At 43.8% G+C, this 26703-nt stretch overlaps 1 protein-coding gene across 1 annotated transcript; it reads right to left on the reverse strand.

Annotated features, from left to right (window-relative positions):
- Positions 1-2668: 2668 nt before the first annotated feature.
- On the reverse strand, positions 2669-25798 carry LOC118208683 (ankyrin repeat domain-containing protein SOWAHB). Its single transcript, XM_035383579.1, has 13 exons — positions 25473-25798; positions 22485-22546; positions 21820-22107; positions 17670-17813; positions 13102-13158; positions 12744-12845; positions 12263-12274; positions 11981-11983; positions 7275-7361; positions 6270-6272; positions 4887-4959; positions 4664-4753; positions 2669-2962 (listed from the first exon to the last, which is right to left on the reverse strand). Exons 1-13 carry the CDS (start codon positions 25594-25596, stop codon positions 2775-2777), a joined length of 1233 nt encoding a protein of 410 aa, XP_035239470.1. The 5' UTR covers positions 25597-25798; the 3' UTR covers positions 2669-2774.
- Positions 25799-26703: the final 905 nt, after the last annotated feature.

The raw sequence follows: 26703 nt of genomic DNA on the forward strand, positions 1-26703 counted from the left end.
TTACTTTCTCTGTACGCTCGTATTTCAAAAACCCATGCCTTGCTCAAAAGCACAGGAGCCGGTTTATGAGAAGAAGACAACCTGAACTTAAGCGTTGAGCGATCTCGAGCGGGCGTTTATTGTTTTGTTAACACGGCCAGGCGGCGAATACTTAATTTACTTGTAAGGGATCCGTAACATGACATCTACATTTCAAGCCATTTGTTAAACAAAAGCTACAAGGAAGCCAAGGGCATTTGGCGCTGTGGCAAACACAATGGCAAACAGGGCCGGTGGGGGGGCGATGGCTTTCATGAAAATGAGCAACCACACCGACAATGCAGGCCCTAATCTCTTCAGAGGCCGGGAATCAGTTACACAGCAGTTCTTGTTTCTCAATGCTTTTCATTATAACCGGCTTCCCATTCAAACACACCCCCACCTACAACCCACCCACCCTCCTAATGTGTTGCCAGGGGCTCTTCTCTTACTGGGATCAGATATGAGGTACCCCCCCCCCCCCCGCCCCACAACAGAAGGGGAGAAATAAGTGGGGCAGGCAAGAAGGAGGGGGCTAGGCCTCAAAGCATGGGATTAGAGTTAATGTGCCTCCCTAGGTTTATAATCTCTTCAGAGGGGGCTTTGTTTGAGAGCCAGAGGGCGGCGAGATAAGTATCTATTACAGAAACTCCCTCTTAGCCGACCCCCCTCTCAGCCAAAATAAAACACAAACCACTTGGCTCTGCTCCCCTGTTCCCCCGATATCCAAAACCAAAAAACAAGTGCTGCCCCTTTTCAGCTAATCTGGAATTAGGGGACAGAGCCGTGCAGAGAGCCAAAGGGATCCCATATTTACCCCATCTGTGCCCCTCAAACTGAAACCAGTCTGGGAAGATCAAAGACGGTTTTTGAAAAGAAATGAGATTATAGCCAAGGAGAGCCAGCTTTACCCCCTTTTCTTAGGGGAGAATGGAGGGGTGTTTGCAAAGGACACCATATGACGGTGTTTAGACCAGATGATCTGATAAGGTCTAATCTTGTTAGATCACCCCCGGCTGTAAAAAAGCCCGGGTTTATTAATTAATGTCCCCCAGAAGCGCAGCTCGGAGCTCAACCTGCTGGAGATGGGGCAGAGCTCTGTGATGGTCTTACGGCAGTGTTTATCTTCTTTAACACATTACTAAGAATGCAATGTAGCGCATGACAAAGGCTCTTGCATAAATGACGCCTCCTCCACAGAAGCCCCCCTAAAGACAAAAAAGCATCAAGACTCTCAGGCTCAATGATCCTTTGTTCTTTATTCGGCAAGGACCAAATCGTCCACCATCTTGGTACATCTTCAGTCCACCAATAAGGTAAGAGAAGAGGAATAACTAAAAGTACACATAACATAAGAAGCCAAAGTCATTCAATTACAGAACAGCAATTTACATATTAAATACAAAGTGTGCAAAGTAAGCTTTTGCGATGAAGTCTTTGGTATTTTGACAGAGGAGCAAAAGGTAACAGTAAGAGGAAAGACTAAACACTAACAGTGCAAAAAGTACATTGAATTCAAATATACATAATAATATGTAAAGCTCAGAAAATATAATAAAAATCCAGAATGGCGATACGAAACATATTTCTAACTGGAACCTACATGATTAAGGTAAGGTAGAGTTTTTATGGCTTCTCAGCTACTGCCAAATTATGTACTATTTACGCATAGAATGTTACATGAAAAGTTGACAGAACACAGCAGTACATACTAAAGAATGAAAATCTACCTTCTTGCACATTTGCTTTTACATTCAGGCCCTAAAAATGACCTATAATGGCCTAAAACGGCAAATATAATGAAAGCAATTAAATGGTAATAAATACTGATGGTATCACAACACTGACATCAATTGAAAATATTCGATATCATTCAATACCAAGTAAATTAGTTATCTGGTTATCTCCAGGTCCATGCATTTCTTATGTGACACAGTGCATGTTATGTGAGAGAAGTCTGTAAGTACTCCACAGGAAACAGGATTGGCTGACTTGTAACAGACACATTTAAAGTTACAGTATCAGTGACCATGCTAAACAAAACACTAATGTATTTTGCCTCAGTTTATCCCGAAGCAATTTCTACCAACTGAAAACAATATTCTAATAATACAAGAAACTTCGATTTTTGGTAGTGGAATTAATGCACACTTTCCACAACTTTCCAGGATGCAGATTTTTTAAAAATATTTTCAATATTAATATTTTTAGTATTTTCCTAAAGCTGATCACAGGGACAAGGCTCAGGTGCACTGGTCACATGTTCCAAAAATAACAAAAATGACCCGAAGTTTGAAAAAGCTGTGTGATTGATAATGGAATCCCTGAACCCGACCGGCCCTGTGTGTGTTACTGTCACCAGCCTGGTACTGCCCTGCATGTGTGTGTGTGTGTGAGTAAGGTCATGCATTGGGGTGTGTGCACGTGTGTATGCGTGTGTGTGTGTGTGTGTGTCTGCGTGTGCACGTGTGTATGTGTGTCTGCGTGTGCACGTGTGTATGCGTGTGTATGTTTGTATGTGTGTGCCTGTGTTTGCACGTGTGTGCCTGCGTGTGCACGTGTGTATGAGTGTGTGCCTGTGTGTGCACGTGTGCCTGCGTGCGCACGTGTGTGTGTGTGTGTGCCTGCGTGTGCACGTGTGTGCCTGCGTGTGCACGTGTGTGCCTGCGTGTGCGTGTGTGTGCACGTGTGTGCCTGCGTGTGCACGTGTGTGCCTGCGTGTGCGTGTGTGTGTGCATTTGAGCCCATTGTCAGCCTTAGCGTGAGAACTTGCGGGGCCGGAAGGCGGGCAGGGCCAGCTGATGGGGTGTGGCCCTCTCTTCGGCCCCTGCACCCAGGTCCTCCACCGAGCCCCACTTTTTTCGGGAGCCACCGGAGCCTTTGTGGTGGAAGAGGGCCGCCAGCTTCCTGTTCCTCCGCTCAGTGCTCTGGGCCACCTGGAACTCTGAAGTGAACACAACAAACAGACTGTTAGTGCCCTGTGCAAAACAAAAATATACATGTCCCAATATATGAAGAAGTAATAGATTTCCATTCTTGATTTGTCTTTCTTTTTGGAAGGTTTTTAAGTTACAATGTGATATTTTCAGCATTTAACTACACATGACAGTGATATCAAAACTGATTTATCTGTGGATTCATAAAATGTCATGTGAACAAAATGTAATTTCCTTTACTGAACTTTTAGCTCATCATCAAGCTCTATAGTGTTTTATTTTTATAGTATTTATCCAACTATATAGTTTTCCTAACCTGAAAATAAAACAACTCAAGTCTCGTCCAATTTATAACACACATTTTTGTCGGATTAATCTTTTGAGTGATATAAGGTACTGGACATATTTTTGGGACATGTTTTCGCATCTCATTACAGACAGGACAGAGGGGGTGGTGGGGAGAGGAGAGGAGGTCACTCCGAGAGCCAAACCCAATTTTAAGCAGTCGTAGGGGGACAACGTGGGGAGGTGGGATTCACCAGGGTCCAATATAAGGCACAGCCGTCTTTAGAAATACATTTAATCCTTTGCAGATTAATGCTGAGAGCTTATCTGGGGAACAAACGTCTTCGGCAGAGCACGCCGACTTCTGAATTTTGAACCCATTTTTCTAGACATATGGCGTACACGTATAATTGGTTTACGGTTTGTGTGACGTTTCTGGAGCAAAGAGGATTTCGGGGAATGTGTTTCAGTTGTCTTTAAGGACAAAAGCTGACTGCAAAACAAAACTTCCAAATGCTGCCGGTGTTCCAGTTCACTCTCAGATATATAAAAGCAAAAAAAAAAAAAAAAAAAAGTTTTTAAACCCCAAATCAGGCATACTCTGGCCATTGCAGCCAGTAGTACTGCTGATTTTCCTTTGTACCTGATAACTGATTAACTAGTCAGTTGCTAGAATAATGTCACTGACTGGACAGAGGTTCTGCTCACCTGGTATCCCAGATCTAATTCACTTCCTGATTGCTAGTACTGTCCCCCAGGGCCATATTTGATTTTCTCTCTTATAGTTTATATAGAGCATAATTGACAATGTTCACCAAAGTTTTAAAATGTGGATGCAACTAAGCTAGTTGTGATAGCAAAACTCCAAACACTGATTTTTATCTGATCTCTTTGGTCTCCTGACAAAAGCTCTCGTCATTACTGTGAAAAGGATTTCTCAGAAGTATCCTGTCAATTATGTCTATGAATATGACTTTCTTTATAAATTTCAGAACAAAAGAAAACGTTAAATATAAAATGTTTAGTTCTCAAAAACAAATGTGTGATATACCCACAAGCACAAAGACATACATTTTGTGGTAGTGTGGTACTTCGCTTTTGACTTATTGCTGGACTACCTAAAGCAGCTGGTGAAGAAGAAAATGAACACTTTCATTTAAACGTCCGTCCGTCAAATCTTGATTGAATCCCAGCCATATATATATATATATATATATATATATATATGGCCAAAACGTCATGTTTTTAGAACTACAATTAAGTTTAAATTTTATTCTACAGAGCAAGTGTCTTGCCTCTTTGGCCTCCCCCCGTAAATTATGCTGCCATTTTCATGAAAGCATTAATGCTGGGAATCTCCATCAGTGGAAAAGCTGACACGCATTCATCCGCACAGATAAAGGAGCACGACCACAGGAACTCGCCTAGTCCGGGGTACGCTCCCCGGTCCTCCCGCGTGCCGAGGTAGTGGCAGGCCAGGTGTCCGCTGTAATCCCGCACGTTCTCTCTGGCACCTGCGGAGACGGACGGACAGCGGACGCGCCGACAGATAAACGGCCAGCGCACCGGGAGCGACTCCCTGACTCCGCCCACGCAAAGGCGAGTTTGAGCGTCTGAAATGCGGAGCGTGCGCCGCGGCTGCTTTACCGTAGGTCCCGATGAGCAGGTCGACGATGTGGCGGTGACCGTGCAGGGCGGCGATGTGCAGGGGGGTGTAGCCCTGCGGAAGAGCAGACCGTGAGACCGCGCGGTCGCGGTGGGCCTCGGTCCACGCTGGCATGGTTCAGGTTTCGGGTCCGATAACAGACCGCTGGGCCCATACACACACGGGGACAGTGTCTATACAGAATGAACCACCCAGCTAAACCACCAGCTCTCTCTGAACATATGACAAGTGATATGCAGAGGATGTGCTGTGTGGACTCTAAGGCTCAATATCTCAAAACTACACTTTCTGTAGAGAAAACTATTCATTTCATCCTCTTAATGTGCACTGTTCCCCAATGAATTCTAAAAATGTAAGTGTCAGATTCCACTACTACTTAGCTGATCCGCATAATTCTTTGTTTTGGGTAGAAATGAACTAAACACATCATACTATTCAATATAGAGGGCCCTTTCATCCAGGGATTGAAGAATTTATCCTTATGCCCAAGGAGCAAGGTAACACTAGAATCATGAAAGAACTGAGGACAGAAATTTTTTTATTAGCACTCAACCTGACGTATTGGAACGCCTTCATCAGAACAAAACTGTCACTTTGCATTCAAAATACATCAGGTTGATGTATAATGTTATAAATAAATAATATATTATAATAAAATATTTTCAAGAAAGCTTTGTCCTGAAGAAATGCCTAAAATATTAACTGAAGATTTTTAATACTTACACCCTAGTGAATCCCACCACCACCCATCCAAGCAGGAAAAGAAAAACGAAAAGGAAAACAAAAGAAAGAATATAAATGAACAGTGGAGAGGGGCGGACAGGGTTTACAGAAACAACACGCAAAGCCAAAGTGCAATTGACTGGAAAATTATGGAAAGAAATGGAACAGAGTTTGCCCATAGCACAGCTCATTAAGAACGCGGATATGGGAAAGCAACCCGCCATGTATTCCGCTGTTTGTGTTCCTAGCCGATACAGCCTAGAGTGAATCACGCTGAGCATGTATACGTCTTATGCGCATGCAGTCACTGATTTATACAGCTGGGCCTTTACCAGATTATTTGAGGTGAAGAACACTGATTAGTGCTTGAATGGCAGTCAATCACCCTCAACTGTAACCCATAGATTCATTTCACTCTCATGACTGTAATTCCAACTGTATTCCAACACCGCTGGAATAGACTGCAATATATTGTAAATATGTTGATTTTTAAAAAAATATAATGATACACTTAAAATACACATATTTTAATTGAATTAAAAGTTTTTTTGTATACGCCAAATCCATGAGGTAACAAGGTTCTCTGCACATTTAAATATTTCCTTTTAAGGGAATAAAATGGGAAAATGTTTAATACTCACATGCTTCAGGGTAGAAGCAGAAACCCACCCAAAAAACACAAAAGAGAGCAATTAATTTCATGTTAGTATCAAATAACATTCATCCATCTTCATGTTGTTTGTAACTAAGGCAGGACTCAAGTTACTGTCACAAAATGGTGGAGTTACCAAGCCAACGACACAGAGGCACAAACCACACAGAAACGAGATGAACAATTTGCATTTGCCAAAACGAATATTCTGTTTGTTTATCATTATGTGGCATCAGACGTGACATAAAACGTGCGGGTAGCGTTCCAAACAGATGGCCAACGAACCAACAACGGCCACAGCTACTAGCGCTTAGCACAGTACGCAGCCATGCGTGTCACCAGATGTTGACACACAGAAGGAGTAAAAACAGCTGCAGTCATTGCTGGTTTGTTACCCGTCTGTTTGGAGTGGCATCTTAGTTAAGCATCTTCGTTTCCCAGCATTTCGAAAGTGAAGAGAATTGAACTGATTGCTCATACGGTCCACACATTCCATCAGAAAGAAAGAGAATCGCCACTCTCTCCGCACACCTCCGCAATTCATTTTCATTTTCACAGATGCAGGACAGTGTTCCAGCCAAAGAGGACCTTTCTGCAGGGACTGCATCAGACCCAGGTCAAATATGTACTTGAGGTACTTTTTCTCAACGTACCTAACCTTTTTTTTAAAGATGTTGGCAGAATTTGAAAGCACTCACGCAAACCGGTTAGAACTTTAAACACCATTAGCATTTTAAATTTGCAGTCATGTCAAAGAAAACTTTTGTTCCTATATATGGGTGAAAGAACATGTTTCATGTAGAATTCTCTATAATCTGAACAGTTTTGTCCGAACATGTCCAAAGTATTTCAAATGAAGTAAGACCTGTGCCTGGTGAGAGCACAAGTTCAAATGAATTTCGTGTAAATGCAGGAGCTCTCTTAAAAATTCAAAAACTCATTTGAAACATGGTTGGATCCTCCACACGCTACAGTGCTTGGATGTGCTACTCACAGCTTTGGTGTTGACGTCAGCCCCCGCGTTGGCCATCATGGCCGCCATGTCCCCTTTGCCATGCTTGGCGGCCCAGTGCAGGGCGGTCTGCAGCCAATGAGAAGAGGGAATACGTTGGACGCCGAGCAACCGACAGACCAATCCCAAGGCCAACACCGTGGGCAGACAGTGAAACGCTGGCCCCCGGTTATTACACAGGTAAGGAAAACACGAGCCTTCAGAGGAAAATAACCACCGCGAGCTGGAACCTGTGACACCTGTGGGTGGTGCCCCCCCCCCTCCCCCCTCCCCCACCTCGGCCAGAGGCCGCCATTGGCCGGCTGACAGGGAGGCCCAGCTGTGCGCTAGAGGGAGCTGAGGGACGGCTTCCTGCCATTTAACGCGGGGCTAATTACAAAACAACACACCAGTGTGCCCCCGGCGGGGGGGCCGGCCTGCTGTCAGCCCCCGTAAGATTGATGATGTTGGTGTGACCCGCAGCTGGGAGGCCCCGCCCTGCAACTGCCTGCCGCCAGACCCTGACAGGCAGGGGCCCGCGCACATGCTCACACACACACACACACACACACACATAAAAAACACACACCGTGCACTCTCATACACACACATAATCACACATTTACACACACACACACACACATAAAAAACACATACTGTGCACTCTCATACACACACATAATCACACACACACACACACATAAAAAACGCACACCGTGCACTCTCATACAGACACATAATCACACATTTACACGCACACTCACGCGCATACACACAGAGGCACATACACAGTCGCATGTAATACACACATATAGGCTACTGACACACACTTCATGCACAAAATTAAAACATACACACACAAGCATTCTGTACATACAAATACACACACCCGTTGCACACACACATTTACATCATATACGCAACATGCTGTACATACAGGCTCACTCACACACTAACACACACAGGTATTAGTGTTCCCTGTCATCCACAGACTGACCATTCAACTGCAAACGCAGCTTCGGGGTACAGTATAACTCTCTGTTTGCGAGTGAGGGTTTTGTTTCCAACGGATGAATCAAACCGAAAGAAGAGTGTGTGTAATCTTACACTTAAAGGTTCGGTAATGGAATGAAAGCTCTCAGAATGACAGCCCGTTATGCTCTACTCGGCCAAAGACAAAAAAAAGACAGCGCGGGTAATCACGTTATTACAGGACAATTAACTCAATTAACACATGCATCTTAGCGCTGGGACGAGCCACCGGGAGGGCCTTCCTCTACACGTCCAAGTCTGGGGACCGCAGGCCAGGGGGAGTGATGGATGGCGTCTGGCCGCGGTATTCGCATGCCTTTTGTCCGCGCCTGTCATCCGCTCGGACAGACGGATTGGGCAGCCGGCCGTTTGACTGGCGCGCGACGGGACTCCCCGCCGGCCGCGCCTGACGGACGAGGCCGAACAGGATGCGCCATCTCCCGTCGCAGAGGGCAGGGGGGGCGTCCCTCACGGGCCTGTCCCGGGCCCGAAAGCGGCCGGCCAGGCTCACTCCGTCATCGGCCGACAGACCCCCGCTTCCTCTCACGGCTGCTTCAGATCAAAAAGCCATCAGACGGCAAGACCCTTTTCATAAAGCTTCCTGTGTTCGGCGTGATCTACTGAACTTCCCAACATTTTCTGACGGCTGCTAAGGACCTTGAGACGCAAGTCCAGAGTTAAAAGACAAGACAAATCAACGAAACTCAAAATCTGTTCGCCATTATTTCGATGTGAACCGTGGTGCAGTCTTCAGTTAGTAACATTCCGTTTATTCCTGACTGTTCTCCTGAAAACTACTCTCTCTCGTCTCATTGGCCATCGTGGTTTGGATCTGAACTGGGCTTAACTAATCAGAATGAGGGAAGAGCCTGACACACAAATGACCCAGTGTCCAGATTGCCGGTCAGATCTTAAGGAAAAGGAGTAGGAGAGGGTACTGCTTCAATGCTATACTTACAAACTGCATGCAGGCAGGAGTCAGAGGCCAGTTGGGGAACAGGCAGGAGGAATGGGGTTCCAGTACCACAGAGAGGGAAGAAGAAAAATTAAAAATCAGATCAAAGTGAAGAGACAAGCCCTCTTGACCACTGATCACCACCTTTAAGCCAGCTAGACGAATAGTGACCGATTTAAAATAATACACACGTTGCTAAGGAACTTGACAGACATAAGAAAGAGTGTTTACTCTACATTTGTAATTCTGGCCCTATTTCTAATAGCCTACCCCCGAGAGAGCTGCAGGGATTTTCCCCAACAGGTTCCATGGTTTGGAAGGAAAAGGAGGGTAATGTTGAAAGCGTACTGGCATTATATTTCAAGAAAATGACTTAATGGAGATTAATTAATTAAAAATATTACTATTACAATTATATATTAACATTATCATTATTATTAATAGCAATAGTCCAATGATCACATAAAATACCTGAGGCATCACACACCCTTGTGGACTGGAAGTATATTAATATAACTATATAGATATGCTGCCCAACATATATGAGCAAATGTACACTTGTCGCTTTCACATTCTGCAATATATTATTACACATATACACAAGAGTAAAATATGTTTATCATTATATTTTAAACCACATATTAAGAACATCAGCGATATTTCGCTATATTGCATTTCCTAAGGGCTGCTTTGAGCTGGCCTGTGAATTTGCAGTTAATGGTGCATCCCAAAACCCCAGACAAGGATCAGAGTCGCCCCTGAAATATGTGTTCCCTCGCAATTGGCCAACCCCAGACCCAAATGGTCTGCAACTGCCTGTATGGGAATGATACCCCTCTTAACCCCTCGTTGACCACGGCCGGCCAACACAACGTGCGCGAATCTCCCTTCGGCGACTGTACCAGGCAAGTCGGGAACAGACAGGATTCTGGGAGCGCATGACATCACCATAAAGGCATTCCCCGAGCGGGCAGTACATCAAAGGGGCACAAGGAGGATCCGGCACCTTCCAGGGGGACGAGGCGGCCATTGTCCCCCCCCACCCCACCCCCCCAACCACAATTCATCCAGCCCTCTTCTATTACTTCCAGATTATCTTTAAGTGGCCCCAGTCTTAAGAGCCCCCTCTAATCCCCATGCACTTCAATGGCCGCCGTGTATCTTGTCTGAGTGGAGATGACAGAGGCTTAGGTGATCTTAGAAGGTGGTCCCGGAGAGGACAGTGTGAGAACTGAGACACGGGGAGGAACGACAAACAGCGCCGCAATCTCTTAAGCGCACGGAGCAAGGGAGGAGAGGATAAAGGAGCTGGGTGGGGGGGCTGGGGGCGAGGCAGAGGGGCTAAAACCAAACTTTCACAACCCTTTGACGCGTGGACCTTTGAAATCTATCATCCAGATGTGGTCTGTAAACGGCGCTCTCTTTTTTTGGGTTTGTAAGGAGGTGATCTTTACCGCCCCTAAACTTGCCGTAGTTTGTCCAGCGCAACGCGCTCAGGGATTTACGCTATGTTCTGAGCCTGGGAAACACAGAGTGGCCTTCAGATATCACGTAACATCTGAGACCCTGCAGGAAAGGGCCCAGAAGGACTACCTACATTCAGCTTATCCCCCATCTACATTCAGCTGGTTGCACAAGGATTCTCCAACCGAGCGTTCACACGTCACAGAACCTTCCGGAGCGACCGCTGCTGCCCGCTCCCCCTTTAATGGCCGTCAGGGGAGAAGCGGCTCTGCCAACAACAGCACCATTTATCCAGCGGGCTTCATGTGGGAAAGCGGTCCTACACTGAATGGAGCTGTCTGCGTGTGTTGCGTGTTTGGTGTAAGTCTAGCATATCCATGGCCCACAGCCCCAAAACAATCTTATGCGACACTATGCACAGAGTTCACTATAACATTCAACCTGGTGCCCACTTCATAACAAAACTTCACTTACCACCCAAGATTTATGATTAAATATGATTATTATTTAGCTACAGAGGTTATGTAGCTAAAGAGTGAGGTAAGGACATAGCTGCGGGAAGTGGAGGGGGAAGCCCCTACTGGGCTGATGGGGTACTGCAGCACCTGTTAGCGTGGAAAACTGCTTGAGAGTGAAGCTGTGAACGGGTTCATCAATGCAATTAAAAAGTTGTTCTTGGTGAAAGTTGTTGGTTTGGAGAATCGACTGATTTAATTGATTAATTAAGTCCCGTTGGCATCACCCAGGACACAAGCTCAGCTAAAATTTGGCATATATACATTTTTAACATCAAACTTGCTTATTCAGGATTCTGTATCCATGGTGACCAGCAGGCGGTGCAGTATAAACAGTCATAATGCCCAGATATTAAGGGTGGTGTAGCACAGGTAGAGTTACCGTAGATATCACTTACCCCCTGGAATGACAGTCATGGTCACAGTCAGAGCACCACCACAGAAAGAAAAAAGAAATGGTCTATTAGCTTTATTCTGCCTCGGATTCAACCACCCTTTTGACTGACTAGTAAATGTAAGCAGCACACATTTTACAAACCTCTTTTGGCGAGTTTGTTTTAACCTCCAGGGATACAGAAAAAAGTTTAAGTATTTAAATTTTTTTGACTTAATACAATTGTCTTGAATGACAAAAACATGTTGCTGTGAGAATATCTTCAAAAATCTGATTTTATTTTTATTGAACGTCCCTTGTAGTGTAGGCATCAGCACTGGAGAATACATGGTGTTCTTGAGGTTAAGACAAACTTATGTCCTCCACAGAGGAAAAAAAAATTAAATTCCCGGTCTTAAGATGTTAATAATTGCAATCACAGGCACACACACACTCACATGCAAAAAAGCATGCACACATACACACACATATATGTACACACATGCATGCACATGCACAGACAAGCCTGCACACAAGAACACATGCTCAAGCACATACACACATGTATGCATGTGCATGTACACACACCCATCCATAATTCATTTCAAACATGAAGCATGGAGCAGTATAAGCAGAGAAAATCTGTACTTACTGAAGTAAAGTCCTGTTTTGAAATATAAGAAAACAATAATAAAAACATTAGGATTCCATCACAAAGTAAACAAGTGTAAACATGGATGGTAAATAATTATAGTACAGCACTAGCCAAATAACATTGTAAAATGCTGTGTTTATTTGCTGAAATATCCTTATCCTGTAGTAGGATCTTAAAATCAATTTAATACCAGAGAGATTACAGTGTTTACATCATCACTTTTCCTGCAGTTCAGTTTGAAACCACAAATGATGTCTGGCAGTCTCTGGCTGTAACGACAGTCTATGGCATACTTTCATCCAATGAGAGTGCAGCAAGGCAGCAATACCTGGGCATGCCTGTGTGTGTGTGTGTGTGAGAATGTGTGTTTGTGTATGTGTGTGTGTGTGTGTGGTGTGTGTGTGTGTGTGTGGTGTGTAGGGGTGTGTGTGTGTGTGTGTGTGTGTGTGGTGTGTGTGTGTGCGCGTGCGTAGGGTACCTTCTTGTAGGCGAGTGAGGGCTCCTGTTTGAGTAGCTGTGAAAGGTGGGCCAGTCGGCCACAGGCTGCAGAGTGCATCCACTCTTTCTCCAGAGGATCCAACTGGGAGAAACAGCACGTATACTTTACACACACATTTATTACTCACAACACACATACACGCACACTTATTACATACACACAGACACATACTTATTACACTCAACACACACACACACACACACACACACAGTGACATGCAACTCTCCATCATGTTGAACCACAGCTCAGGCGTCAACTCCATGTTCATGCCTGCCCATGTGTCACACGCAAGTATGACCAGAAGAGGACCCGGTCAGTGTGGGGAAATGTCACTCACAGCCACAGAGTTGGATCCTATGCTGCCCGTGCCCTCCTCTTCCTGCTCCAGGTCTGACTGCAAGAGAGCAGAACATATACTCAGCTCCTCTGATTGTTCAGTGTGCCTGGCCCCATAGCGCCAGGATAGCACATCAGCCATCCTGTTAAATGTATCACTTTACAGAATCCTGCTAAATATATCACTTTACAGCAAGCCTGTAAAATATATCATTCTACAGAAGCCCTGTAAATATATGACTTTACAGCAGTCCTGTAAAATATATAACTTTACAGCAGCCCTGTAAAATATATAACTTTACAGTAGCCTTGTAAAATATATCACTTTACAGCAAACCTGTAAAATATATCACTTGACGGCAGTCCTGTAAAATATATAACTTTACAGCAAACCTGTAAAATATAACTTAACAGCAAACCTGTAAAATACATCACTTGTCAGTAGTGCTGTCAGAAAGAATTTCACAATTCAAACACAACTTTCCCAAAGATTTGTTTCATTCAAACAGAAAAAATAGTGCTCAAACTAGTGCACAGTGGCATATTTATATACAGTTATTGTATAACTTTACAGCAACATTGTAAAACAAACTACTTTACAACAGCAACCCACTTTCCAAAATCAACCTCAAACCTGTAATATACGATTTTATAGAAACCTTCAGTAAGTTTCAATCCACTGGTCTACACTACTCTGCTGGAAACAGGGATCTCAGCAGGCTTATGAACAGCACTGAAGCCACTAAGAGGATCACTTCACATGTCCACAACAGCAAGCAACACATTTTAAAAAGCCTTTTCTCCACAAAAGGAATTGGGGCTGATCTAGGATCAGTTTTCTCCTCTCCGCATCTTAAACATGACCATTATGAGTCTTCTCTGAACATGTGACCTCGCAAACTTCTGACCTGTATTTCAGTCCTCTCGGGCTGTCGCTGTAGGCACTCTAATTACACTAAATCACTGGTAAGCAGTCAAACACAGCAATTACATAATTAAGGACTGATTGAAGAGCTTGTTGGTCTCTAAATCAGGGGTGTCCAATCTTACATGAAAAGATCCAGTGTTGGTTCATGGTGCATGATTCTAGCTGAGCACCAAACACCAACGCAACTAATAAAGTACCTGGATTAAGCCAATATTAATCGATTAGTTGAATCGGTTACTGTCATGCAAAAATCCTGCAATGACACCAACCCTTCTCTGACCAGTTTGTACATCCCTGTGGTAACTGAGTCATTAACTGAGATGTTTAAGGTACTGCGATGATTGCTTAACAAGTGTCAGAAAGTTGTTTATTGTCTTCTTGGTGTAACTTGGAGGACAAAACTGCATGTTATAAATGAAGTCAGGAAAAACAAATGGCCCTAATTATGAGCTAGACGGCTAAACTGATAGTAGTTTAGTGCTCCTAGATACTTCATGAATACGGGCGCTGAAGGGACTCACACTGCGCATTTCAGAGGTGAGCGGTTCCCCTGGCTGTGTTTTATCAGGGCAATCAGGAAGCCTAACGTTCGCTCCAAATCGCCTGCCCCTGACAGCTCTCAGGAGTAGAAGCGATAATTGCGCCCAACTACACGCAATTTTCCAAAAGCGGGGTTCTGTTTACCGAGCTGACGAGGACCGCTCCACTGTCCATTTTCCCCCCGAACGCCGCTCGTTTTCAGGAGAGGTTGTCGCGTTTAAGAAAACAAGTCCCTGACATCTCAACGCATATCAAAGCGCCGTTTACACTGATTAATGCTCCGCAAAGTGCTCGGCTGCTAATTGTCCTCAGGTCAAGAGAGGCCTGCGCTGGAACGCAGACGAGCAAACACAGCCTAGTCCTTTCATCTCGATGGCGGTGACAATCAAATTCACTCCTTCTTTCGCTAAAGGTGGAGCGGTATTTACGGGACTAATTCCGCACAGACACGTGCCTATTTCTCCTGAAGGGGCAACAAAGAGCAGCGAGGCGTGGAGAGTATGTTTCGGAAAGAGGGGAGTGAGAAACAATAATATGTTTGGAGTCTCTGCTGACAATTAAGCACCCTTAGACAGTGCTGTGCAGTAAATCACGACGCAAAGAATAGGAACCGCAAAAACAAGAAAGCTCCCGTTCCGAATTTGCCCATGCAGATGACTGATTTTCCAGTGAATTTAACTGTACAAACATAACAGCCCAGAAATGGTTCACTCTCGCGTAAAAACGGTGTACCTCGCACTTACCACATTACAGGCATTACACCAACTGCACTCAGTATTATGGAGCTAACGCAAAAAAACTTGCTATTGGAAAGCAGAAAACACACTGGCCAGAAGGCAAGTTGTGAAACTGAACTACAGTGTACCGTGACAGATTGCCTCTGATTCACCTGGGATTTGTGGGGAATGCTCTGGACAGAACCGCCTGTTACAACGCGGACCAGAGGCTCAAAGGAAGGGAAAGCAAGCTGTAGCCTACGTTCCAAGCCTGTGAATTTACAACCAAGCGATTAAATTTAACTCATAAAATGTATGTAGGCAAAAAAGTAGCACCAGATGAACGTCAGCCCAGCTGTTGTAAAAGAGACAATCAAATACAAAAATCACTGAACTGAAGAACAGTGGTGGACACACATAGCTTTTGGAAACCTTTCAGCACACTTAATGAGCCGGCAAAGATAAGCACACCTTTTAGCACACTTAATAAGCATGTAAAGATAAGCACACCTTTTAGCACACTTAATAAGCATGTAAAGATAAGCACACCTTTTAGCACACTTAATAACCATCTGAAGACAAGCACACCTTTTAGCACACTTAAGCAGGTAAAGACAAGACAGACATTTTGATAGTAATGACACCTCCCTCTGAGGTTATCCAGGCTACACTACATCAACAGCATTGGAAACTTGTTTTTAACGTGGCAGTTTCATTTGTCCGTAGCAAATGGACAATGAACACTCAAGACAAATGGAAAATGTAGGCCCATATTTTTCATGCAGCTTGTCCGCGTGTCTCTGTATTAATATCTCTAATATATCTAACGTCCTTTGTCTTTAAAAGGCTAAATGTGATGGACGTGTGGGCTGACCCCTCGGCCGCGAGACTCCATAACTCATTGCGGCTGTTCTGAGAATGCGGGCGGGGTCTGTCCGTGGCCGCTCCTCCGGACCGCGGATCGCTTCCAAAATATTTTCCCACGGACGCGCATCACGACATTTCTCATCCCGAGAGTCCGACGGTCCGAGAGTCCGACGGCGGAAGCACGACGGGAAACGGGACGGATCTGTTACATCATGCCACAAACCAATCTGCCATTTGAAAATGTAAAGTTGCAAGCATTAAAAAAACACCGCCTGGACAGTGTTCTAGCGGTTTACATGCGGCCAGAATAATTTAGTAATGGTTGTAATCTGCTTATCTACAAAGCACCAGGACACAAGTATTGAACATGCTATTGAGTGTGTGCAAGGGATAGAAGAGCCCAGCCAAACCTCTCTGTACGTGTCCATCTGGGTAACAGTGAAATAAACACGTATTTACCCCCTGTAATCCAAAATGGACACCGATTTTTAATAATCGTGCACTTGTTTCTCAAAAAAACAGGGAATTATTTTTGCGCACTGTGTTCCCCCCCCCCCCCCCCCCCCCCCCTTTTTTTTGTTGCCTGAACTGGCTTTTGTTGCACAGGGTGTTTAAAGAATTAGCGTAAATAGGGAAATAAAATGAGGAATTTAGCTTAAGCCGCAACCTTGAAAGGACAATGGATGCGGTTTTATTCCTAGTCCATATATTATATTTCTGGAAAATGTCTTCTGGACTTCAACACACGTGTTTGCAACACCCAATCACTGGCAATGATGGATGCAACTTTCCCTTTTACTTATTTAGAATAAGTTGTTATACAAATGCAAATTTATTGATGTGTTAACCCCTTTTCAAGCTGCTGCTTAAGCACAGTTGATTTCCATATTATTTGTGTAAAGAGTGGATAGTGGATACTATATAGAAGCCTGTACAAATGGCAGAATATTTACCCTTATCTTTACTTTACCACCGAAGGACAAACTAGTATATGAACTCTTGGCCGTAAAGGAATTTACACACAAACCATCCTATCTCAGTGCCAAAGAAATCAAAAGGTATGTGTTTTCAAACTGGTTTGCTTGTAGTATGCCATCTAGTGGATACTTGTGGTAATATAGCCCAATAAGATGATGGCCACAGAACTGCAGGTTTAGAGATGGTTATATTTGGCACACAACCTCGCTGTGGTCAAACAATGCACACAGGAAGGTGCACATTTTAAAGTAAAAGACAGTTGCTCTAATGGTGGGGCGTATCATGAGAAACAACTTAAAATCCCAGTGCAAACTGGAGCCTATGTGGGGAAACCCATTCATGTTTTTAGGACTTCTCTCCCTCTCTTTTCAACCCCTCCCAACCCCCACCCCCAACCCCCAGTCCTATCATTCACTGGTATGTACTGTTGCCCTGAAACTAACCCCCTGAAACTAATGTCTTTTTTTTAATTTCCTGCACTTGGGGAAAGTTCCTGAAGTCTCACAACGTCAGGCACGCAGATGGGGCCTGACCTCTCACCTTTGAACCCGTGTCCCCATCAGCTTGGTCTTCCCCGTCGGTAGGGATGGCGGTGTCTTCCGGAAGCTCTTCGGGTTCCGATTCCAGAATTTCTTCTGGTCCGGCAGGGGAGAGCTGCCCCTCCACCTCCTCTGTCCGCTGCCCCTAGTGGCCGACACAGGACAAAGCGAGGTTTCCTGTTTCTGTCTGTCTCAATCTGCGAGATCACCGTTCTAAAAGCAGAACTATGAATAATCATTGAAGCTTCTGATAAATAAGAAACACACACTCACTGCACACTGGTAAACCATCTGTCCTCCCTAACAGAAACACTTTTTCTTTATCATATTTGCTCTATGGAGGTCCACAGAATCCACTTTAAAAAGCCCAGAAAAACTAAGGAATTCCTTCCCCACTTTATAAAGAACTAATAAAACACTTCTCTCAAACATAATTCGTTGTTAAGCTTCCAGCTATTACTTAACTTCTAAACAACTTCAAAATCCACAGAAAGAATACTAATCTGGTGAGGTTAGTGACAGCTTTAAAACAGACCCAGCGAAGCTAGCTCAGTTTGTTGAGCAGGGCACGTACTGACTAATAAAAGCTTTGTATAATCAGAAAAAATACTTCTGTAATTAATTTTACCATTGCGCAATCCACCGTGCTTTACCTATGACATCCAGACAAACATCGGTACAAATGAACAAAGAACTCCCACATCAACACTGGATGACATATCTCTGCTCTCTTTTATTATATCTTGCGTATGGGGGCTTGGGTCTGCTCCCAAAATGCCTTTGAAGAGATTTGAGACATTGGATCTTCAAAACCTCTGCACAAATAAACCTAAATTCATCCAAAATGGATATCTCAAACACAGCCACCTTGACCGAAATGCTGATTTATGTTGTCGCTAAATGAATGGCGTGAAGAGAATCCCTGCGTGTTTCGATGGGGGAGTCGGTGGTTTGCTTGCTCGTGTCTGTGCAGGACTTGCACTCGCCCACGCAGCAGAGATTTCCTCGATGTGCGGGTGGAATACGTTCAGACATCCATGAGTGAAACACCAACAAAAGCAAACAATGAGATATACAGGTGAAACCAGCTTTTCGTGATGCCAACAGATTCTGTGAGAAACATGAGCAGCTTCTTGGCTGTCTTCGCTGATTGCCCAACTAAAAAAAAAAACAGGGTCCAGCTACACCTCCCTTAACAAAGATAAGGCAATGAAATCAGCAAGTTTGTGTAATTTTCCCTCCCCCTTATCTCTAAACACGCCCATACACTAGCTGGGTGTTAGAAACGGCACCTACGGCTTAGGGAAGCTCGTTTCTGTGAATAAGCATGTTGTACTGTAGCTAGCATTGAAATGTCATTAGGACTTCTCTCTGATGCCACAGAACAACTGCTGTTGAATACAGCCCTGTGATAATCCAGATGCCCAACAGCTTATGTTGGCTGGAAATAAACAGACAATGGTTATGTGTCACAAACAACAGTATGAATTATGCGTAATTGTAATTGTAACAAATGAAAGGTTGATTGGTACATATGAGTCTCACAGACCTGTAATCAACACTAAGTAACATTACATTCAGTGTTATAGCTGCGGATTTGTGTGCAATTAATTCTGTTTATGTTTATCCAAAAAACCAACACTGTTTTTCCGAACTTACTTTTGGGGAATCTGCAGGAACAAACTGAAAATATTTCCTGCCTTTGTCTGCAAGCTACATGTTAGCATGTTGAACTACAGACCTAGTTGCATTGAGAACACTAATGCTAACTGTAAGCCATAGGGACAGCAACCTGTTACTTCCAGTAGTCTCACAATACTTTAAAAAATGTTTATTTTATACTAGATACTAGTTTGTATCAAACAATTGTAATGTGAAGGGGTGGTGTGCTTGTGGTACCAGCTGCAGGCGGAGAGAAGGGGGAGTGGTTTAACCAGCTGGCAGTCGCAGCTGTGGGCAATTACATGATTAATTCTAACCTTTATCTGCGCTGCATGCAGTGAGATCAGGGTCAACCGGAGATGCACACGGACCATTACAGCAACAGCACCAGCCACAACGTCAGCCACTTTAAACAGCAACAACGGTTGTGATCCACACACTTAATAAAACCCAAGTGCATCAGGCTTGGTGTCTGTGTGAATACTTGTGCTGTCTGTTACATGTAACTATCATCCGAGATCATTGCTGCAACCTGCGCTCTCAACCCCACCGTCTACGAATTTGTAGAAGACATTTCAAGTGCAGCTTAACAGGTGGACCACAAGCACCTGATTGACCAGCAGGGGTCGCTAGTGTGGAGTGAGTTGCTGTCACCTGGCTGAAAACCTTCTCTTCCCAGGGCTCTCACACCCCCCCAATAAACTGGCTCTGACACACATCCCAGTTTGCCTACAAGATATCTCAAGCTGGATGAGTAATCATTGCCTAATGATCATCTTTGCTAAAACTGAGATACTGCACTTACTAGCTAAGTCCCCCCCCCCCTTGCTGGACCTATCCTTCACCCTGGATGGCACCACAGTGTTGCCTTCTTCATCTGCTAGGAATCTCAGAGTGGTGCTGGACAACAAACTGTCCCTCAGCAAGAATATCACACCTCATCTCCCTCAGCTGGCTATGTAAGCCACATTCAATTCAAACCATAGTGCTAAAGGGACAGCTCCATCACATCTTCAAAAGATCATCAGACACTACACACCAACCGGAGCCCTCCGTTCTGCTACCTCTGGGCATCAAGCCCCTCCCCCTGCATGTTTGTACTTCCAGGACACAACTCCTGTTTGTTCTGGTGGAGTGAACTTCTGACTGCAGTCGGAACAGCAGAAACCCTGCCCATCTTCCAGCACAGACTGATGACTCACCAGACTGCACTATGGCACCCCTTAACCCCTTTGGACATCCTTTCTTTATTTCTTTATTTCTTTCTTTTTTCTTTTGCTTTTGGATAATGTAAGGGATAGATCTGTCTTAGGTTATCGGTCTATTGTTTTTTTTGTCTGTTACAATACAAATTGGTGTTAGGTTAACATTACACCTATTGTTTATAAATGGGCCTCTGTGCCTTCTTCGTGATACCAAATCACAGAAAAATGTTCAGTGTTAATTCAACCCTAACGGTGTTAATTCAACTCTGGAATGTGGGACCAAATGTTATCTGTTAAGAGTTGAATTAACACTGGACATTTTACTGTGCATTCCTGAGAGTAACACTGATGTTCTCCACTAGTGTATATTGCTCTGGTTAAAAGTGCCTGTTAAATGATTGCAATGTAAATGCAATAAAGAGCTATCAGCGACAGTCAGTACTGGAAATGTCTGTATTCAAAACCAGGTCTGGTGCCTTAACTGGATGAGCCGTCCAGCAGCCCCTGATACAGTAATTTTATTACATCAGTCACATAGTGTACCCTCAATCATAACATGCTAATGCTCAGTAAATCAAAGCTAGCAGTGCTACCAGAGAGAGTAGTCTGGGTTTTGATATAAAGGCAAGAAAAAAACCAGCTGCAGCATAGGCTGTGGACGTCTGGCAGGGTTGTAGGGTCTGAGCTCACCCTATGGATTGCCGGTAGGTCAGCACCACAGTCTACAATCTAACATGAGCCGAGGATGGTAGCCAATGGAAGAAGATTTGTAGAGGTGAGAATTGAATGTTTTGGCAGGCTAACCAGCTCATATGCAATGCAGTTACTTGGGGAAAAGGAAGAAGTGCAAAATCATCATTTTCCCAGTCATTAAATCTGCTAGCACTTACATGGACCTTTCGGTTTGAATGTAGATGCAGAGAGAAATACAGGCCTCTACAGTTCTACCATTTTAGGAGTATTTGCTGAAAAAAATGGTGGTAACTGGTGAAATTATTTAGGATCGCCTCTACTAATTTGGATTCTCAGCAGATTTTCCTACATTTTTCAATTGAGGAACGCACATTCTCCTTGAAAAATATGTCAGCTTTGAGCCCTGAAATGTGAGAAAGCCTCTGCATTGGTTGGCAACACAATGACTTATGGCTCTCCAGGACTGGGTTTTAGGGACACCTGCCTCAGGGCCATAGGCTAACATTAGCGTGACAGACGTCGGCTGGTCAGTGCCAGACACTAGGGGATCATCTGATACTGCGCTAAGATGAAAATTTAAAATGGCCTCACCTCTTCAGGGCTGTCACTGTCGGGGCATCCCGTGATGGTGATGGTGGGCCCTTGGTGGTACACCGAGGCGGCTTTGGCCACCTCCGGCCTCCCAGCGGGGCCCCTGGCATGGGGACGAAGGTCCTCTGAGGAACCGGAGCCCTGGGGGCGGGAGGGGGCCTCTCCCACCTCCCTCGGCGCCGTGACGACGAGGCTGGGGGGGCCGGCCTTGCTGTCGGTCGCCCCCCCCGCCTCTCTCTCCTGCATCAGCTGCTTGTATTTCTTTTTCAGCACCAGGTACTTCTCACCCTGAGAGAGAGCATGCGACAGCAACAGTCAAAAGACGCCATAAGAAAGACACGCCTGCCTCAGAATACACCACGACAGTCAGCCTCAGCCAATTCAATCACTTTACTCTGGTCTGAAGGAATACGCAAAAAGTCTGCTGTTTACAATAACGCACTGCTGCAGGGACACTCACCTCAGACCCTCAAAGCCGGTAATGCTTCCGATTCTCTTTTCCGCCTGACAGCTGATTGATTACTGTCATTGATTGGCCAGAGATTCTGCTCACCTGCTGATCCAGATCTAAATCAGTCCCCGATTGGAGGAGAAGAATGTAACCCGGCAGTAATACTGGCCTTGAGGGTCAGGCTCGTGTGTCCCTGCTCGGCTCTTTCACTTACATTCTCTGACTTCACCACGGCGATCCTGTCAATGACCAGTTTGAACTCCTCTCTGTATTTGGCTGGGAAAAGAAACATAAATTATTGCAAATAAAAGTGAAACAACCCAAACTTACGACTGTGAACTCACTAACTGTGACAATACCATATTTATCACAATGAAACGAGACATTATAACATAAAATGAACATGCTAATTATGTTTTATCCATTGCGTGCATTAGCATATAATGAATATGCCATCTTAAAATTTCTCATACATCTCATACTTTGCATATAATACAAATGCTCTGTTATATTGAGTCATACATTGCATGCGTATGCGTATAATGCCTATGCTATGTCATAATGTCTCATATGTATACGCATATGCACTTAATGTACAGTATATGCTATTTTGAATGCATATAGCTAACTACAGCATATATCAGAATGGATACACAGAATCATTTCTTTGGCATGGAAACATGGAACAAAAAATAAATAACGCCACAAAGCAGTCCTGTAGCAGATTTGACTAAACTGAGTTCAGTGGGGTTTTCCTGACACAGTTTTGGTTGAGCAACATAGCATATATAAAAACATTACAATATTTCATGAAAAGAGCAAGTAGCCCAGCCTTTTTATGCTTGTCATTTGATTGACATCCATCTAGTCAGGGCTTTAAACAAATTCCTGGGTGGGGCTTGGGGGCAGATCGATAATCAGGATTGAACCACTGACCCCGCCCGACCACCCCCCCCACCCCCCCACCCCCCGTCTTGAGGCTGGAGGCGAAGGGGAAAGAGGGATTCCGGACAAGCCCCCACACGGCTTCAGTTACAAAACAACCTCCCCCCGAAACAACGGATGAGAACACATGGGAGGAAACTCACCGCTACCTCTGCAGAGCACCGTGCCGGACCGCACAGGAAGTCTAATTAAAACAACACATCTATCAACTGACGGCTCGCTGTCCCTGTTTCCTCTCAGCCCTTTTCCTATAGAAGCCAAGCAGACTCCAGACCGCCAGCGCAAAATGATTTCCAATCTGGACTCAACTTAATTTATTCACCAAAATGAATGACCAAGTTAGATGCCAAGCCAAAGGCACTTAGGGCTATTTGCTGCTGACATATTATGTTGACTGGACAGTTAGCGTGCATTAATATCTATATCCCATTAGACAAGCAATTTCCAGTCTTACATTTTGGTAAAAGCCAATTTAGTGTTTGACAAGGATTCTCAAGGAAAGGTTTTAAAATGAAATTTGCAAGCAGTCAATGGCTTTCGCTAAGATGATCTATAAGTATTTGATGCATCCCAGCAAGTTTCACAAGATTATTTTCATGGAATCACTCGAGGTACATATTTATCTAAGGCTGAACCTGAAGTTTTCGGAAAAGAGCCGATTAATTTTGTCCGTTTCATTATCTGGGGGGTGTGGACCTCCAGAACATTACTGCCTGTCTTATTCACTGTCTAGATACAACAAAGCTGAGGCAGCTATTCGTGTTAATCCCATACCCTTAGGCTGTAACCACAATTTAAGCTTCTGTTTGTGGGAAAATATAGTCCCCTGATAAGTCAGTACCTCCTGTTTCCAGACGAAAGGAAGCAAAGCATATAGAGACAGTTAGCTGCAACAAACAGGAAACTCAAAGGATGCCCCCACTTGCAACACCACCAGGAGAATTCCAGGCTTGTCTAGAGGTTTACATTTCAGTTATTCATTAGCCTGAGCCGACTACAGACAAACTAACCAAAAAATGTAAGATATGTCTTGTTCCCAAACAGCTTTGGTTATACTCAAACTCTGAAAAAAAAAAAAATCCCCCGCTTCATACTTGTAAATGCTGCTACTGAGCCCTACTTTAAGATCGAGGAAATAATTATCTTAATTGGACAGCCATGTCAGATGGCATTCTCCCCAAGCAGCTTGCACCCATTGTCCTGACACACTACTGTTAAAACACCAGACAAAATACATCTGGACAGCCGTCCACAATGTCCCTGAGCCAAGGTCATAATGTATTATTATATCAAACTAAAAAAGCCTCTTGTACATGTCATGTTTATTGCTGGGCTCCATGCGCTGTAAGTTTGTGGGTGAAAGGGGAAACTAGCCTTGAAAAGTTGCCGGTGTTGGGATTCAACATCTGTGTCACCAAAAGAATGTGAACTTCGTAACGTGCGTGGTCTTGTTCAAAATCAATGGGACAATCACGTAGATACGTCATATTCAAACATCGTACACTCATTTCTGAAAACTCCTGACATTAGGCTACGTCAAACCTTTCAGGGGTCTGATGAATGGAAATACAACCAGAAGAGTCAACGAAGCTCTAAGATGTGAACAAGGCTACGATTATCTATGCATCTCTTACACAATGTAACGTGTGTGTATGTGCATCGATGTACTATGACAGCACTCAATACTAAATAAATATAGTGTCAATAAGTACTGTCTGTTCACATGTACGCATGACTGACTGCGGCTGCCGAAGCAATATGAGCTGGCAAAGCAAACCGCAGCGATTCACTGCGTTTTGAATAGGTAGGCAGTTAGGCAGATTAGAGTTTATATAGAACGGCGTGTATCTTCTGACTGTGAATAACCTTGTAGGAATCCGTTACTACCAGGCATAGCACATGACATCGAAAGGAAATGACTGTACTCGAAATGTAACAGTATCTTTTCGCCAAACGAGAAACAGATGTTTTAGCTTGCTAGCAAAGAAAACTTGCTAGTGCTGAAACGACCCAAGTGAAGGCGGAGGAGATTTATGAAATGCACACGAACAACGAATACACCGTGGGAACACAATATATAACATAAACAACATGGTAAAATAACAAATAAGTAAGCTCACTGCATTATGCTATGCTAAGGACATCAGTGGTAGATAGAACGGTACTAAACTCGAACGAGCGCACACTGACATCATGCAACTATTAATCGTCGCAGTAGTAAGCGATAGGTGCCAGGTTCGTGTTGTTTGCTACTCACCACGCAGTTGCTGGTCATTATGGCTAATAAAATGTTTGTATGTTTTTAATAAGTCTGCGTTCTTAACCCTTCCCCCTGCCCTGAAGATGTAATCCAGTAAGGACTCTTCACTGACGTCTCCCATCTTCGCTCGACGTTCAAAAACTAGCAGACTATTTATGATAATTTATTCCCTTCCTTAAATTCAGGAGTTCAGCAAAAGTGTATTTGTGACTGAAGCATTTTGGCGTTTTAAATCCGCTAATTAAAACTTTCTACCAGCGACCGTCCAACGTCACTCCACCCAGACTCAGATCCAGGCAGTCATCACGCCTCCACCGATTAACCCTTAGTTGCCTTTGTAAAAAAAAGAAGAAGGAAAAACTGTAGTTGTGGTAGGCTAAATAACACATTTGTTTCGAGTTAAAAAATTAAGAGAGAAGGTAGCGGTACTCGAGTTTGGTAGGCCTATTTCTCACACGACGTTGAAACAAAGCAAATACCAAAGCAGTACATAAATTATAAGAAAGTACTCTTGCAATTTAATGTTTTTCTCCATCTTGTGTCAGTCTGGAAGTGGCCAGAGCGCTGGATCATTAACTGTCAAACCTAATTAATTACATCATTCTTCCAAATCTTACAAAGCAGAAAATAGATAACGAGTCTTCCTAAAATGTATACTTTGTTAGGTGGCAATAACATTACTAACATCACCATTACAGGTGAAACAGCAACATATTACACATAAATTAACTGAATAATAATAATAACAATAATAATGGCATTACGCATATATTTACTGAATAATAATAATAATAATAATAACAATAATAAATAAATAAATAAATACACTTTCGTATTGCCCACCTTTCAGGAAACAAGCAGCTGCCTGAATTTGAGCTTTTATTGATGAGAATAAAAGAAAGAGAATATGTGAGTGATGATTTATTCAAGTGTTCATCCTGAATTACATAGTAATGTTTAATTAACAACTGTTTAGTGTGTTAATGATCAGGGAAATGTCATTTCAGGGATATTCCTGCTGATGCACATTTATACTGAGACACTTCCCCTGTGTTTGGCATTGCTAAATACTGTTAGTCATGCTTTCGTTGTAAAAACATCTAGAAAGTATTAGATCACATTTGGAATGTAACAACACAGTTTGATATTTTATGAGTTGATATCAAACATATGCAATCATTATCACATAAGGTAGGTTGTACCATTTTACCAGGTTATAATCTCAGCA

Source organism: Anguilla anguilla, chromosome 11 (genome assembly GCF_013347855.1).
Source record: "Anguilla anguilla isolate fAngAng1 chromosome 11, fAngAng1.pri, whole genome shotgun sequence".
Taxonomy (NCBI): domain Eukaryota; kingdom Metazoa; phylum Chordata; class Actinopteri; order Anguilliformes; family Anguillidae; genus Anguilla; species Anguilla anguilla.

Coding starts and splice junctions, on each gene's coding strand:
- LOC118208683 (XM_035383579.1), bottom strand. CDS start 25,596: ATGGGAGACGTCAGTGAAGAGTCCTTACTGGATTACATCTTCAGGGCA. Junction 22,547..25,472: donor TAATGACCAGCAACTGCGTG/GTGAGTAGCAAA, acceptor TTCTTTTCCCAG/CCAAATACAGAGAGGAGTTC. Junction 4,754..4,886: donor CCTGCTCATCGGGACCTACG/GTAAAGCAGCCG, acceptor CCGTCTCCGCAG/GTGCCAGAGAGAACGTGCGG.